This window comes from Numida meleagris, chromosome 4 (assembly GCF_002078875.1).
Source record: "Numida meleagris isolate 19003 breed g44 Domestic line chromosome 4, NumMel1.0, whole genome shotgun sequence".
NCBI lineage: Eukaryota > Metazoa > Chordata > Aves > Galliformes > Numididae > Numida > Numida meleagris.
In genome coordinates this window covers 25,978,037-25,996,011 of record NC_034412.1, presented here as the reverse complement: position 1 = coordinate 25,996,011, position 17,975 = coordinate 25,978,037, and the positions used below count along the sequence as shown (strand labels likewise).

At 39.5% G+C, this 17,975-nt stretch overlaps 1 protein-coding gene across 8 annotated transcripts in view; it reads right to left on the bottom strand.

The window, feature by feature from the left end:
- Positions 1–17,975, bottom strand: part of GRIA2 (glutamate ionotropic receptor AMPA type subunit 2) — an 87,001-nt gene that overhangs the window by 44,070 nt on the left and 24,956 nt on the right. For all 8 annotated transcript variants that reach the window (XM_021396468.1, XM_021396471.1, XM_021396467.1 and 5 more), the window contains exon 3: positions 2,217–2,456. In XM_021396468.1, the coding sequence (XP_021252143.1) occupies positions 2,217–2,456 (240 nt within the window). The remainder of the gene's footprint in view (positions 1–2,216; positions 2,457–17,975) is intronic.

The following is a 17,975-nucleotide window of genomic DNA, read 5'->3' as shown; positions in this document are numbered from 1 at the left end:
CAAAATTCTAACAGCTCCAGTTGCTGGTTGTGACTGCATGAGTCCTTCTGTTTGGGATATTCATGTACCTGAACCACTTGCAGTTAAAATGAGACAGACTGTTAATTTAGTGAGCTCCAAAAGGGAGGAATGAATACAGGCTGACTAAATAAGCAATTCTGTTACAAAGAGAATCTTACAATCATGTCATTACTTTCTCCAACCCACACTACTTAGTACTGGCATCACAGAGAAATCAAGGAGGATAAAGCGTAAGCCACATTATATGACATCAAGTGCCACATTAAAACAGTAATAGCTTGGACATACATATACTGAATGGCTTCACTTCTTACAGACTGGAATGAGATATTAAATTGTCCTGCACTTTATGCAGTCAGCCTCTAACCACAGAGGAGCTGTAAAAGTAGCAATAAATGATTATTTTGGAATAAAACATTAAACTAATTCCTATTGGCTTTCACAGCTTCCATGAGCAGTAAGTCTCTATCTTTTTCATCTCACTCCTGAAGGAGGAAGCATCTGAAATTATATGTTGTTCCTTAAACAAAAGCGTTTGGAAGAAGTGTGGACCCTGCTTATTCAGGGTCTGATGTCTTCAGAGGTGCTACCTACATGCTGCTTGACTCTGCAGGACAGGCTTAGAGCAGACAGTGGGAGCACTGATCTTACTCAGCATAAAGGCAAGAATGTCATGTCTTGGAGCTCGTTGTCACTGGAGTGCCTTGCCTCAATTAAAACAAACAGATACAAAAGAGAGGCATAACCAAAAGGCGACTACAAACAAAAGTTTCACACTGTTATTCCTGGCCATTCAGTCAGTGCAGCTACAAGGTGTTTTTCGCTATTTCCTACATGTAAACCACATGCAGGTCACGTACCACACACTGCCAGCTGATTGACAGAGTATTGGCTAAGCAACTAGTTTCACATGTGTCCTTTCTAAAAGGGCAGTGAATGTTTCCAATTCTAATGTGATCCTTTGAAAAGGATCCGCAACAGAAATGAGTTTAGGGTTCATCACCCCACATGACATTACTGCTGGAGGCTACATGCCAGCTTTAGTTTTTCTTACTTTAGGGCTTAGAAAAGTGACAGTGAACTGTTCTGCGGAAGTCTCTTCAGCTTCTGAACAACTTAATGTATAAAATGGCATCAGAAGGCAGAGAATTTAACATTACTCCATTATTCAGTAAACTGGTGCATTTAATATTAAATTAACCATCTTACAGTCTTACAAAGGTGGCATCTTACAATTTAATATGCATTTAACTCTGACCAACGGCCATGCAGATAAGCCACAAGATGACCTTATTAAACAGAAGACAAGAAACTGAGAATAGGTTGGTCAAGGATTACTAGGTGAGGAGAACTTCAAAACAGAATGACAATAAGGGAATTCCAGAAAGGGCAGACAAAACAAAATGTTCTGCATAATGTTATTTCTCCAAAAATTGATATACCATAATCTGCAAGTAATTTTTTGCAGTTCATAAATTGTTATGCTACACCCATAAAAAGGCATTGCACTTGTGGAGGCTATACCCTGAAGTAAGTTGCCTACAAGCAGTAGATTTGGGTTCATCAATAAAAAAAACAAACAGAAAAAACTCAAGTATTGCCAATGGTAGTTTCCAAAGGAGCATGGACTGCATCCAAGGTTCTTGTTTGTCTTGTGCTCAGCTATTGATTTCACATGTTGCGTGAAGTAAATCTGTGCTAGCAGATGTTCCTTAACTCTACTGAAATATTGCTGAAGCACAACTCAGAGCAGGTGGTATCTTCAGGCCTCCAATAACTGGACAGCTACCTTCTGGAGTTCAAAGTTCGTAGGGGTAAACTCCAGCAGTCAGCTATAGTTGCAGCGTAAAAATCAGCTATTTGGTGAACAGAATGGGCCTACTGATGTTTGTGTTTGACTCTGTAATTTTGAATAGTTGGCACGCAACTCAAAAGCTGAGTGTATGATGAGCAACATTACATGAAAAAATATCTTAGCATTTTTATTTTTTTAATCCTTAGATGATTATTCAAAAAGAAAAAACTCATAAACTGTTTTACAACAAGCAAATAATCTCATTACTTATCAGAACATGCTTGAATTTCTGTTAATGCACACTGTAATTTCATTCTCATTTTAACTATTTTTATGTCCCAAAATATCATTCCTAAATTTTCAGTAAGCAAACAGCATACAGATAAAAACTGGATCTCACCTCTGTCACTGTCATATAAGTATGCAAACTTGGTCCACTGATAGTATTCAATCAAACTAAGAAGAGCTCCCTTGAGGTCAGGTCTCATCTGAATGACAAATGGATGTGTTCCATCTGTTGGGAAGCTTGGAGTTATGAAGGAGACATGAAGAGTCCCACAGAACGATGTTATGGTATTTACAGACTTCTTGTCATAGAATCCAAAAATAGCAAAGACTCCTCTTGAAAACTGGGAGCAGACTAGGAGGGAGAAAGAAAAACATTTAGGTGGGATTTTTTTCAGATTTTCCAGAAGTGCATTTAGAATTCTATCATGTATATATATATATCTTAGAAATAATGAAGTTAGTAAATTGAGATAATTATGTGTTAGTATTATTTGTCAGTAATACAAAGCTTCCAATAGAAACAACAATAAACATCAGAGTTGTGGTTCACAGTCCAAGACTATTTAGAAATTAAATTCACTAAATTACTCTTAAATTCAGCTTACACTGTAAAGAATAGTGAGTGGTATATAAACATCAGTGGCAGCTGCAATTTATAAAATGAGTCATCATGACCACACATAGCACCAAAGAAACAGATAACTTTTTGGCATGTTAAAAATAAATTGGTTCTGAGATCAAGACTCCTTGAGTTTTTTTGCATAATACCTTATATTTCCCCAAATAAAAAAAAAAAGTTTAAAGCCAGAACTAGAAGCAAATCTCTTAGCTGCAGAAAATAAGTTGATTTGCTTTAAATTCCTGAGTTTCGGGCATTATTTCAATTCTCTGTGTTTTCAGACTCAGCAAAAGCTGGTCTTTCTGGATGACACTTGCAGTCACGCTCCAGAAAGAATAACCTCTGATGTAAATAACATGCTGATTATTCAATTTTTATCACTTGAGACAATTCAAGCCAATTGATGAACACTGCTGATAAACGCAGCCTGTAGAAAAGAGCTACTGGGTCTTCTGGGTCATCCTGTGCTTTGATACTGCAAGTTATGTTAGTGCCTAGGTTTTAAAAACAGGACACAGTAAGGAAAAATTCCTCTCTGATTAATTCTGAAGTATCACCTACGCAGTCTTTGGTTTGCACACTGTCACCTTGAACAAGAGACAAATCCTTCTAGACAAAGCACCTAGCCAGCCTCATTGCAAACCCTGCTACACCTGACCTGCTCATAGGTATAAGTCACCATGCAGCTGAGTCTAACTTTTCCTGGCTATTTAGTGCACTAATCAGAAATTGACTTATTTTTGTAATTTCTCATATTTGAATGCTAATACATTATTTTCTCTTTTAAAGTTATCACTTAAAAAAAAGTATCCCTTTATTCATGTTATTCATTTCTATTCACTTTGCATGGCTTTTCCTATCTATCATAGAATCATAGAATAATCTGAGGGGAAGGGATTCACAAGGATCATCAAGTCCAACTCCTGGCTCCACATAGGACCACCCAAAAATCATACCATATATCTGAGGGCATTGTCCAGACACATCTTGAACTCTGGCAAGCTCAGATCTCAAATCGTAACTATTTCTATACTTCAATTAAAGGTTTCTAAATAGCATGCGTGAAATTCTGGGTCCAACAATTTCAACTGTTCTCATATTAACTTTAAATATGTCAGAATTTCACCTCAGGTGAGAGGATACAAATGATTAAAAAACAACCGATGACTAATACCCCTGAACTAAAGGATGCTGCAAGGTCTTCCAGGTCAAGAGTACAAGACCTCGTCTATTATAAACACAAGATTTCTGAGGGCTGCTCTGAAAGTAATACCTCCTATTTTATTATGTTGGCCTGCAATGTCAGAGATAGATGTTGGTGGTATGGCAGCAGAGGCTGAACCTTCCCACCAATATTCTGTTACATGTTGTTGTCGCATGACAGATGGCAGCAGAGGGGCAGTCCAACAGAATGGCAGCTGACATGGAAGTACGTATGAAGCTAACATGTGTCACTGAATTCCTCTGTGCGGAAAACATTGCACACACTCATATTGCTGAATATCAGCGGAGACCAAACAGTGGATGTGAACATAGTGAGGTGGTGAGTGATATGATTCAGCAGTGGCAACAGTGGGTCACCTCCTCTGGTGCACACTGTTACAAGCACGGCCTGCAGGCTGTAGTTCATGGCTGGTGAAAATGCATAGCTAGCTATCGTGACTACGTTGAAAAGTAGTGCTTTATGGCTGAGAATTTGCCCTATCAAATGGTATTATTATTATTATTGTGCTCTTTGTGCGTGCTGTAGTTTCCATGGTAATAAATAGAAGGCATTACCATCCAAGGGACCTGTGTATCTCAAGTGTAGTAGGAGTTTACACTGCTCAAATTGAAAGAAGTCTTCTGAAAAGGGCTGTGAATTTTCTAAATAGCTTTTCTGTTTAAGTTACTCTTAGCTCTTGCTCTTTCCCACATCACTATGCTCTTGCTGAGACAAAAACATCTTATTACCTCCCCAAACACTCATGAACAATAGTTTCCCATCTGCAGTAATGCCTAAATACCTTCTGAACTTACTACAATACATGCATTAACATCTCATAATCCACCTTCAAAAATGCATATTAAAATTAAATACCAGTTTATATCTGGATTCAGTAGAAAAATCTTCTACTGGCATATTTCTGTGATCTTTTGCATTAAACCACTTTCTTTTTCCCTCTCTTTTTGCCACCACTTGGGAAGAGTGAGGACATGGCTGGGCCAGCCGATGCAAATTTTCCAAAAGGATGTTCCATGCTACATACTATCATGCTTAAGCCTGGAAGGAATATAGGGCTGTTGTCTGCATGTGTAGAGATAGGATCAGGAAAGCCAAGGCACAGGTAGAGCTAAACTTGGCTAGGGATGTGAAAAATAACAAGAAGGGGTTCTACAGGTACATAGGCAAGAGAAGACAAGGAGAGTGTTCCCCCTCTGATAAATGAGGACGGAGAAGTGGCTTCCTCAGACATGGAAAAAGCTGAGGTGCTCAATAAGTGCTTTGCCTCCATCTTCACTGGTGGTCAGGCTGCCCGTGTCTGCCAGGACCCTGAACCTCAAGGTGTGGGTGAGAGGAGCGGATTCTGTCCCACTGTAACAGTGGAACAAGTTCGAGACCTCCTCATGAAACTGAATGTGTGGAAGTCCCTGGGGCCGGATGATATCCATCCTAGGGTTCTGAGAGAGACAGCTGATGTGGTTGCCGAGCCGCTCTCCATCATATTTGAAAAATCATGGCTGTCCAGTGAAGTCCCCAGTGACTGGAGAAAGGGAAACATCACTCCCATTTTTAAGAAAGGGAGAAAGGATGACCCGGAGAACTACAGACCGGTGAGTCTCACCTCTGTGCCTGGGAAGATCATGGAGCAGATCCTCCTAGAAGACATGTTAAGGCACATACGTGACAAGGAGGTGATCCGAGACAGCCAGCATGGCTTCACCAAAGGCAGATCTTGCCTGACCAATCTGGTGGCCTTCTATGTTGAAGTGACAGCATTGGTGGATGGGAGGAGGGTGATGGATGTCATCTACCTGGACTTCTCCAAAGCCTTTGACAGGGTCCCTCATCACATCCTTCTCTCTAAATTGGAGAGGTAAGGATTTGAAGGATGGACTGTTCGGTGGGTTAAGAACTGGTTGGCTGGTCGCAGCCAAAGGGTTTTGATCAATGGTTCTATGTCAGGGTGGAGGCCGGTCACAAGTGGCGTCCCCCAAGGCTCAGTCCTGGGACCGGTGCTCTTCAATGTCTTTATCAATGACATAGACGATGGAATCGAGTGCACCCTCAGCAAGTTTGCAGATGACACCAAGCTGAACGGTGCAGTCGATACACTGGAAGGAAGGGAAGCCATCCAGAGGGACCTGGACAGGCTGGACAAGTGGGCCCACGAGAACCTAATGAGGTTCAACAAGGCCAAATGCAGGGTGCTGTACTTGGGCCAGGGCAATCCCAGGTATTTATATAACCTGGGGGAAGAAGTATTCAAAAGCAGGCCTGCGGAGAGGGACTTGGTCCTGGTGGACGAGAAGCTGGACATGAGCCAGCAGAGCAGGGCCAACTATGTTCTGGGCTGCATTAAAACAGGAGTGGCCAGCAGGAAGAGGGAGGTGGTGGTCCCCCTCTACTTGGCTCTTGTGAGGCCCCATCTGGAGTACTGCGTCCAGGCCTGGGGCCCCCAGCACACGAAGGACGTGGAGCTCTTGGAAAGAGTTCAGAGGAGGGCGACCAAGATGATCAGAGGGCTGGAGCACCTCTCCTATGAAGAAAGGTTGAGGGAACTGGGTTTGTTTAGTTTGGAGAAGAGAAGGCTCCAGGGAGACCTAATTGTGGCCTTCCAATACTTGAAGGGAGCATATAAACAGGAGGGGGATCGACTGTTTGTGAGGGTAGATAGCGATAGGACAAGGGGGAATGGTTTTAAACTGAGACAGGGGAGATGCAGGTTAGATATTAGAAGGAAGTTTTGCACTCAGAGGGTGGTGATGCACTGGAACAGGTTGCCCAGGGACGTTGTGGATGCCCCGTCCCTGGAGGTATTCAAGGCCAGGCTGGACGTGGCTCTGGGCAGCCTGGTCTAGTGGTTGGTGACCCTGCACTTAGCAGGAGGGTTGAGACTCGATGATCTTTGAGGTCCTTTTCAACCCAGGCCATTCTATGATTCTATGATGCTCAGCAAGAAAACAAGGGCCGAGGACAAAGAGGACAGGGACCCTGATCTCCAAGGTTACTGTTGCTGGGAGAATGGCTGGGCATGACTCTGCTGGTGGGAGGGGTGTGGGACTGCCTTTCTATCACTTTCTCTCTTCCCTTCAGTCATTAATCTCTCCTTATCTCCACCCACAAGTTCTCTCAGTTTGGCTCTTCCTGTTTTCTCCTCCACCTGCTGGAGTTTATCAGCAGTGATTAGTGCTATGGTTGAACACTGAAATACATTACTGTGCTTGCATGTGTGAAATTCTTATTACAGATCAGTGGGAGGGCACCTGTGCAATATAATATAAACTTGCTAAAATAAGTATTTAGACTGTCACAAGATAAATGCTTGCGACTGTTTTGGGGCACTTACTCCCTGAGGGCAGGAGAGAAAAGAAGGAGGAATATTTCTAAATACACAATGGTGATCGAGGGGATAATGCAGGAAGTGTAGATCTTTCTGGCAGGATTCCCACATTAGACCAAGTCTTATAGCCATGTTGTTATTCCTGAAATATGTTACTTTTTATAACAACTAATTGCGTGCTGTTCATGATTATTAGAGTAAAAAAAAATCACAGTGATAAGGACTCAGAAGTCACTGACACATGGAAGATATATTTTTATTAAAGACATTAGAAACAGCTGCCAGGATTCATTTTTTTTCAAGCTCTACTATAAGAAGCATTTCTCTTTGGGTTTATGTTGTTCTTCCTAGAAGTAGTCAGTGGCCTACACAGCAACAAAAGGACAAGAATAAAACATGCTCATTTTATCATCATTTTTCTAGACAGACTTGCTTAGACTGGTAAACAATGAGGGATTTGAAGAAACAGGGTAAATAATTTAATGTATCTGAGAAATAGCTGTAACAAAACCTTCTTGGAATTGCTAAGAATTCTACATATTCTATTTGAATTATTCTTGTTTTTCTAACTAAAAGGAAAAGACTATTTTGCTCTTGTTTTCCAGAACACTGAAGATGTGTCCTAATCTTTTTTCTGAAACACTAAGGCCTTAATTTTTTTTGTATTGAATGAATCAAGCTTATGTCTGCAATGAGAAATAGATGTCTCATCAAAGGAAGATCAAAACTACCTGCTCAGTTATTTACCCTTCCATTGATACCTACAGCGGCTTCTGCTTTGTACCATAATGTACTCATAGCTTATTTATTTAAGACTTTCTCCATCACATTATCCTTTTTGTCTGTTAATTCTATAAACAGAGATTTTCAAGGCCAGACTGAATTGGACCCTGGGGAGCCTGACCTAGCGGTTGGCAAAACTGCCCACAGCAGTAGCTTTGAACTGGACAGTCATTAAGGTCCCTTCCAGCTGAAGCCATTCTATGATTATATGACTATTAAAACAAATGTTTCCTAGTACCTGTATGGGGGAATGATGCAGACAAAGATATGACTTAAGATTCTTCTAACTGTTCCAAGAATTTATGTTATTTGTACATATGAGAGTTTTGATACTGTTTCTGTCCAAAGGTAAAATTTTTTAATTACTGATAAACTATCCATGCTTTACATGTTATTTCATTGCAGTAAATTGTTTTGCTACAGTGCTAACAAAATGGCTCCAATACTGACATAGGGAAATAAGTCTATAGTGCATATTATTTAACCATGTCCAATCATTCTCTTCTGCATAAGAGAAAGAAACTAACTACAGTGCTAGTGTGAAGAAACAGTCAGGCACAGCCTCTGCAAAGAAACAAAACAAAGAAATTCTTCCTGGTCTGTAAAGCTGATAGGTGCGTCAGAAGAAGTCAGGAACAAGACACAGAAATCAAATGACCAGTTGTTCGCTTCAGCCTCTGAAAGGCGACATTAAGAACCGACAGACAGCAGAAAGGAACCACAAACAATACACTGAACAATAGTAGCAAAAATAATAAATAAGCAAGTACCACAGCTGCCAAGAGAATTCACATATGATTGAAACTGCATCAGAAAATTATGAAAATAAGAAAAGCATGGAATGCTTCCAAAGCTACTCAGAAAAAATGCAGCATAGCAGAAAGCATATTGTATGTGCTTTCACAGACTACAGAATTTTTTTTTTGTATTGGTTTTCTATATGGCCTCTGTGGGCTGTTTTACCCACTCAAATTATACTGCCACATTCTAGATGTGAGGGGTAAATTTCTTCTCAGGAAGATAAGACAAAAGGCCAAAGCTTCATGCTAGGACTCAATAAAACAGGGAGAGGAAAAAAAAACAACAAATAAAGTCGGCATTTTAAAATCCCGAGGTATCTTTTAGCAAAACCAAGAGGCAAATCAATGCCAATTAAAACATCAATGGCAATAAAAACTGAAAATGTGCTGTATTTCTGGGAAACAAAGGAAAAAATAACAGTAAGGTCTTTACATCTCTTTTTGCTATTTTTAACCCCCGCACCAATTAATGTGGATTTTTATCTTATTTCTGAGCATTTATAATTCCATACATGCAGATTTTCATAGTCATTCAATACTGATCCAAACTGTGTATTTTCCTCTTTGTAGGTTGCACGTGTATACACACACACACATTTTAAACAAACGAAACAACAACAACCAGGCTCACTTGGACAGATGAATATCAAATACTGAGAATGTGTACAAAAATAAGGAATGAAATGGACCTTAAGTGCCTCAGTGATGTGTTCGGCATTCGTACTTTGTGCTGCTACACTGAATTTACAACTTTGAGCAACAGCTTGGCTGTTACTAAACAAAGAATTGGTAACAGAAAGGAGGTTTCTGTTTTGCACAGAGACAGCAAGAGAAATTCTCACAGCCTCAGAGAGAAGATAGTAAAATTTAATCCTGTGACTGCAATATTAGTAGAGGACCACTATGGTGGAGCCACCTCTCCAGCAGAAGTGTGGTCTTCAGTTTTTTGCTATGAACTTAACTGTTCAGACATCATGTGACTGAGTGGAACTTTCCACATCATTATTAGCAAAAGAGGCTTTGATCATTGTGAAATAATAGATTAAAAACCTGGGCTGCTGCAGTGCAAAACAAGCTCAGAGACCAGAGGAGAGGCAAATTAATTTATTTCGACCAGTCAATCATACTTTGTGCTGAGAAAAGAAACTTTGTGCCAATATAGGATATTTATGGCAAGTGCAGGAAAGCCTCCAAGAAGTTAGGGGCCATCTGTTATGAAAGTACATGATAGTATGGCACAGCTTCTTTATATGCTAATGCTGCAGTAACAAAGGTGGTAAATAAGCATCATGTTCAGATTAAAACAACAGGTCAGAAAAACAGTCTGTTTCAATGACAGTTGCATTCAATTACACATTGCTTGGCTGTGTACTGTAAGCATTTTAAAATCTTTTTCCTTGCTATGGCAATTACCATGATGCAAAAGGAATCATTACAAACACTGCTGAAAGAATAATGATAAAACAATTATGCTTTTATGAATAAAGTAAGAACTCTGTAATAAAATTAAAATGCAAGTCTTCTCATGAAGATATGCTCGTAATCCAACAAATCCTTACAGAGCTCTTCAGATCATAGAATGGTTTGGATTGGAAGGGACATGTAAGATGATCTAGTTCCAACCCCCTTCTATAGGCAGGGACACCTCCCTCTAGACCAGGTTGCTCACAGCCCCATACAGCCTGGCCTTGAAGGCTTCCAGGGAGCGGGCATCCACAACCTCGCTTGGCAGCCTGTTCCAGTGTCTCACCACCCTCACAGGAAAGAATTTCTTCCTGATATCTAGTCTAGATCTACCCTTTTCCAGTTTAAAGTCATTTCCCCTTGTGCTGTCTCTACCTGCTCTCATAAAAAGTCCCTCCCCAGCTTTCCTGTAGGCCCCCTTCAGGTACTGGCAGGCCACTATAAGGTCCCTCCAGAGGCTTCTCCTCTTCTGGCTGAAGAGCCCCAGCTCTCTGAACCTGACCTCGTAGGATGCTAGTGTATTTGTCTAGACCCCTATTTCAAGGCCAGGCTGGATGGGGCCCTGGGCAGCCTGATCCAGTGGGTGGCAACCCTGACCAGAGCAGGGGGCTTGGAATCAGATGATCGTTAAGGTTCCTCGCAACTCAAGCCATTCTATAATTCTGTACTACCAGCTGCAGGTACAATTATTCCTAAATTCTGAATCTGATGACCCAGCAAGTCTTTTAGATAACAGAAATGTAATTTTATCTTTATCTTCCAAAAGCCAAAACATTCTTATGGAAGTTTCCCTACCCTGCATCACTCAGTTTTCTCCCTCCACTCCCTCAAACAAAAAACCATGCTATTTACACTTAATGAAATTTAACTTTCATATATTTGTTTCCTTCAGATTTAAAGTCACCTTATGAATCTGTCTGCCTTTGTCACTGTGTTTGTACCCTCCTGAAAAACTACAATCTCACAGTAACACAAAATTTGTCACTGTAAGTGTCCAGCAAGTACCACCACCTGGATGCAGAAGAAGGTAATCAAACCTAAGAGGAAACCAGTGGCTTTTCAGAGCCATGCTGCAAGCCATGGAGAAGTCAGCCCTTATGAAAGAAAATACTGAGGCTGTCTTGGAAAAATAAATAAATAAATAAATCAAGATAAGTCTTAAGGAAACTGCTATAAGGAATAAAGACGATAAGAGGGTTTCCAGGGGCAGAGAAAGTATAGCAGGAAATATGTAAGTGATCTGTTACTCTCAAAAGACTTCATACTATAGTTGTAAAGGAACAATCTGTTATATTCCAACCGGTTGCTTATGACCTTCAATACCCATTATTCTGAGGAAAAGGCTGAAGTTTACTCCTAGACATTTATTGCTTACATCTCTCTCTGAACTGAAAAACTGGGAACCTCCTCATACTGCAAACCGCTGCAGCCTGCGCCCCTTCAGACCCACACAGCCAGCATACAACAAGCAACTTTGCTGCGACTCACTGCTCTACCTATCCCAAGGCTCACGCTCTCCAGATGGCTGAACCCAATTTTAGAATGAATCTTCTAGCTAGAAATGTTGGCATAAAGATACCTCTGCAGAGAATATCTTCCACAAGCTAATAGTTAATGTAATAATAAGAAAGACACATGAGACTTGATTCCCTGCCCTAACAACTTTTATTCCCTCACAGCCAAACCCACAGCCCTATTCCATTTGCAACAACTTCCACCCTGCACTGTTCCAACCTAAACCACCTACCCACAGCAAAGGGTGAGTTCCATCACACATGATTTTCTTTTTTTTGCTGTCTTATGAGGCTGCAGTTCCAGACATAACATTTAATTCCTGTGATGTCTTACAGATTCATGACATTCACTAGGATAATTAGCTGCTAAACTAATTTCTAGGCTTTATTTGGATTTACAAATACTCACATGACACACCTTCCTACCTGCATGCCCTATTTTTCCAAGGAGTGTAGAAGTAACAGAAACATTATATATTTCTGAAGTCTTCAAATACCATTCAATAAGCATTATTAGTAATACAAACCTGAAATACAGAAATATCTTCCTAATTGGGACACCTTAGTGAACAGCTTATTGCCCTGATTATACAACTCTTTTAATTAAGAGGTTATTCAAAAAATAAAACAGCACAGAGAGCATCAAAACAATAAAGCAAAATGAGGACTCAGTGCAAGTATGGGAAGTTAAGTCCTATTCCTTGCACTTTGATAGTTTGTTCCTTTAATCTTTAACAACTTGATGCATTTCAAAATGCATCCAAAGTTTAACTTTTAAATGCTATTTAGGAAACACTAGTTCAGCTCTGGAGAGAAAAAAAGTCCTTGTTTAAGAAAACTTACAAATGTGTGATGAAGTATAGCTGTGTTGGTAAAGCAATGATTCTTTCATCAAAGTGCAAAATACTACAGTACTTGCCTCACTATTACTGAAATTACAGTACTGGATTTCTTCTTCCTGTGCTCAGATCTCACAGGAGCGGGGCTAATGAGCTCAGGTGAAGTTCTATACCATTTAGCCTCTATGTTTTGCCTATATTACTTAACTTGAGCATCTATACTATACTGCAGACTGCATATAGACATGCACGTACACTAAGCCTTGAAATAAAAATAATTTATAGAGAAAACCCATGCCATGCATAAATCCAATGTGAAAACATTTTCCCACTTGGCACTGTGATATTGTCTGAGGTTCACAGTTTCTGGGCCTCTGGGTTCTCTATTAGGTTCTGTGTCAATATCAAAAGTCTGTCTTTCTGCATTTTACTTGATAATCTCATTTTCCACTAGGAGTAAATCATCAGTGTCAAAATACACACAGTTTGATTTTGAAAGTTGCATGGCAAGCCACTTTCAGATTAGATGCATGAATTCTGTACTCACAGATGTAACACTTAAAACCAACAAGCCCAAAGAACTTTAAAATGATAATTAAAAAAGACAACAAGAAGAGGTACTGCTGTCATTCTGTTGGTAGTGACAAGGAGCTCATAGCTGATTTGACCTTGTAATTCTAAATAAATGCATAAAGATCTGTCTGAAATCCTCCCCACTTCCAAATTATACAAACTGAAAGCAAGCCTCCTGTTATATCATGTATGCTCCCTCACTGTATAAAAGTTTTGCTGATGCCTCCAAGGTAGTTAGGTTGGACTTCGTAAGAAGATCCCACCCATCTACTTCAACTGCTGTCTCCATGCTGTGCCCAAGTCACCAAAAACAGGCTACAAAGTTGTACAACATCCTTCTACAACAATACCTCTTCCTGCAGCTGATTGCAGCAGACATGAACATCACAAAATTGTCTGCTGAGTATATAGGATCAGAAACCCATTTTCAGAAGTTGAGCTTTTTACCAGAATGGATTTGTTTGCTTTAAAATTTTATCATAATTTAACTGAGATAAACAATCATTAAAATATTTACCAACACTGCTTAGTAAATACTATAGTATTTAGAAACTGCAAATAAAGCTTCATAATTTCCCTTGCAAATAGTGATGAGAGACTAATACCGTTTCCAGGCACAGCTCTAGTCAAAACGATGTCTTTTGCAGGCACATTTGCATCTTAGAGATGAGAATCCCCTATCCCTTTGTATCAAACATCAGAATAAAGTATTTAGTACCACGTCTCTTTCCAGAAAACTGCAGTTTTCTGGAGAAGCAACAATTTAAACCAGCTGATAATTAACACTGTGGAAGTACATTACCATCATTAGAAAAAAAATATTATCTGCACTGCCCACCAGAAGGCAAGACTAAGGACCTAGTTAGACCACCCCAGCAGCCATTTGAAGAGCCATTCACAGCATATCCCTATGCTCTGATCATTCATATTGTACATCGTGTATATCAGCAAGCAGTAGAGATCTGCAGAATGAAAAGTTAGTATTGAAGATCAAATGGACACATTTCAGGGGTTTTACTCTGGACTAACTCCAGGTTGGCCTTCTGGACTAAACACCCACAGGCAGATTCTGCAAACAAATCCTCAGTCTTGTTTCATTCAAAAATAATTTGTTTCTTGTACTGCAAAAGTCAGTGATTTCCTTCAAAAAGGCATTCTTAATCCATACTGAACATCTCAGGTGGAAGCACCCATGTGTTTTCAGCAGGTATGAAAAGCTTATTTCCATTTAAATCTAAGTAAAATTTTATATAATTGTGTACTACTATAACTGGTTATACTGGACTGCTTAAATTCATTATCATTTTAACACTTAAGGTTCATTCACTGACAACATTCTAAAAAAGAATTTACTTCAAGAACTGAAGTAATTAGCTTCAAGTGTTTAATTTTTCACACCGACATGTGAACAGGTTACATCTGTCCTTACATTAAAAACAATAAAAAACATTCAGTTTACCCATGTTGACATCTTGCACAGTGCTGCTATTAGTGTCTGGGTTGGTATTTTATTTGAAGTCCTAATTGATTGAAATAATCCTAAAGGTGACATGCATCAAAGAAATATTACCTGTCTTCTCTCCCATTATTTTCAAAGACTCATGACTTTCAAACAAGGGTTACGATTTGGTTGTTTGTTTCATGAGGTGAACAGAAGGCACTGGCAGAATACAGTAAATCACGCTGTGCATCTTGTAGGATGATTTGTTGTTCTTTCAAGAGGCTATTTAAAATTTCTAGCACAAGTCAGTTGGAGTGGCTGCTGTGCCCTGCAGAGGCACTAGTCCAAGTAACTAGGCTTGAGAGCTGTAACACGAGACTGAGCTACTACAATTAAAAAGAATTCTCATGCCTCAGCTCTACCAACACCCTGTGTTACTTTGGGCAAATCATATAAGTTTTCTGTGTCTCAATCTGTTTTTATTTGTAGGCTGGACCTTCATCTTCTCTCCTCATAGAAACATCAGATCAGTAAAGTTTTGAATGACACAGGCAGTATTTTTTCATTAATGAACACCACAAATTCCACATCTAAGAAACAACAGCTCAATCAGCTCCTGAGGTTGAAGTTAAACAGCTAAGACTTCAGGTCTATCCTAATACTGAAAGGAGGAATATGTTTTCAAGAGTTTCCCCTACCTGAAATTCAGTAGCTATTTCACATTTTCGAGAACATGGTTGGATGGTTTGTGTGTTTGCTTGTTTGGGCATTTTTCCCATAGTTAGATCAGGAAGCAACATTTATATTACTCCAAATGATGATGATTAAAAATATTATCTCTACAGGCCACACAATGTACTTAATGGAAATGCTGCCTATATTATAACTTTGATCTGGGGTGTCTAGTATCTCATACAGTTTGCTCAAAGTAATCAGCTTCTGCGCACACAGCATTCTAATGCATGTAGCGTCAGGCTTTTAAAATTGTTTCTAAAAATACATCTGATCAGCATGTAATGCAACAAAATGCAGCACTTTGTAGCATATGGCATGCAAAGCAGTGAAGTGAAGGGCATGCCTAGATCTCAGCTGTAGCATGCCACCTACTTTTCATCTTAACATTTATACAAACATATGGCTCATCCTAGGTGGCAAGCCATCACTAAAGCACAGGTGTGTTTTCTCTCACTTGAATTCATGCCCCCTACAACAGTTAGCTGCAATCAGCTCTTTTAGTTGCATATTCAATGTCAATTCTGTTGTATAGGTTTCCTTAGTCTTTTCTACAAGAAACAAATGGAAATTCTGCATTATACCCACACATGACAGGTAAACTGAGTATTGTTTAAACAGATTTCCCTCTGGAGAACAGGGCCTGATTAAAGCTCACTGATAGTGATAAAAACTACACAACAAGCATGATGCATTTTTAAAGGACAAACTTTCTGAGCTTAACCAATGGCACATAGGTTCCCTTACTCTGAAATGGTACGGAATCAAAGTCTCATTTATTCTGGCTTGTTACTCATGGAGGTTAACCTGAACATTTCAGCTCATGTGTATTCCCCAGTCTTTGCTCTTCTACAGTACTTCAGAACTGTTCTGTATGGTAAATATATCCTCCCCATTAGCACAGTCTCTCTCACTCGCTTTTCACCTGGCTAGAACCTATCCATTGAAAGTGGTCATCAGATTTTAGTAGGTTCTGTTCCCTAAAGAACCAGAAATTGACAGAAAGTGTATTTCAAACACTGCCAATTTGTTACATGATCACAGGTGTGCTCTACTGTTTCATGAATCAGAAAAAGCTCACAAACAAATAATTTTGAGTGCTTTCTTATATTTAGACATTCCAAAAAATGTTGCAGATATTCTTATTTAAGCTGTTAAATAAACCAGTATTGGGATTTTTTTTCCCCAGCTTTTCCACCTTTTCACCAAGCATCCTCATTCAGACATTGTGAAATGCCTGGCCCTGAAGACTAGAAATGCACCAGTTCATCCTCTATGAAATACAAAAAACAGGAAAAGCTAATTTCAGAGCTGTTTTAAGTAGAGCTGGCGTGTCAGTATACAAAATGACCACTGGAAATATATGCTAGAACCATGATTATATTATGCAAACATATGAAATATAGTAACAGCTTAATCTTAGTCTCACTGGAGTCATTGGAAGTTTTGCTATTTACTGAAATGGGAAGCAAATCAAACACTAGAAACTTAATAATCCAAGCTCACTCACCACTGTGCAAATAGTGATAGATTAATTCATGGTACAGCTGTAACATACAGAAGAGCTCCATGCAGGAAAAAGCAAAGCCTCACTCTGCATGGGGATGGAATACTTCTCTACCACAGAACTTGTGGGAGAAATCCGTCATGCTGTGGTGTGCTGGTGCTGCTAAAGAGCTCCACGAAAGGGCTCTGAGCCCAACATAGCCTCATACTCCAGCGTGTGTATTTTAACTCTGCTCAGAGTCCTCTGGATACTGTAGGATTAGAAGGAGGTCTGAACAGAACATTTGGTAAGCACAGCTCTGGGACAGCCCTCAAATTCCCACTAACTGACCATCCTGCAAGTGCTCAAGGAAATCCCACTGAAACCAAAGGGTCTGCACAGTTGGGAGCTTAAAGTAACAGGCAGAGCAATTTGTGCAGGTATACATTTTCAGTCAATTCAGAACAAAGTTCCTTTTTGTAGTTTTTGACTTTACTGAGATATTTTCTGTGGGAGATAATGTGCGCTCCAATGCAATCTTCTGTCAGATGAATGCGAGACTAAGATCTCAACAACCCCTTCTGTTGGCAGGACTGCCAGAATCATACCCAAATTTTGAATGTTTTTAAGACACTTTAGCCATATGTCTTGATCAGTTTATATGCAGATCCCTTCCCTCTGCACAACTTTGGAACAACTGTTACCCCATATTGCTGAACTCAATACAGAACAACAGGAATGAATATGTGAAGTTTCCTTTTAATTTGAAAAGCAATAAAAATGCAAATCAAATAGAAGTAATTTTATAGCAGCTTGTAGGTTTCATATGTAACTGTCAAATCAGAAAAAAATGCACATCTACAGTATAAAAAAAAACAACAGCAAACAAGAAAGAAGACAAAAAAATAAATCGTCTATGATTCTAAACAAATGTAAATATATACACATAAATGTGGTATCTTCACATTTGATATGAAAAAGAACAAGGAACAAAGGAAAAAAAACAAAGGCTGCTGGAAGTCAGAAATAAGGTACAAACTTTCCTCTTTTCCTGCTTAACTCTGTTCTGAGGCTTG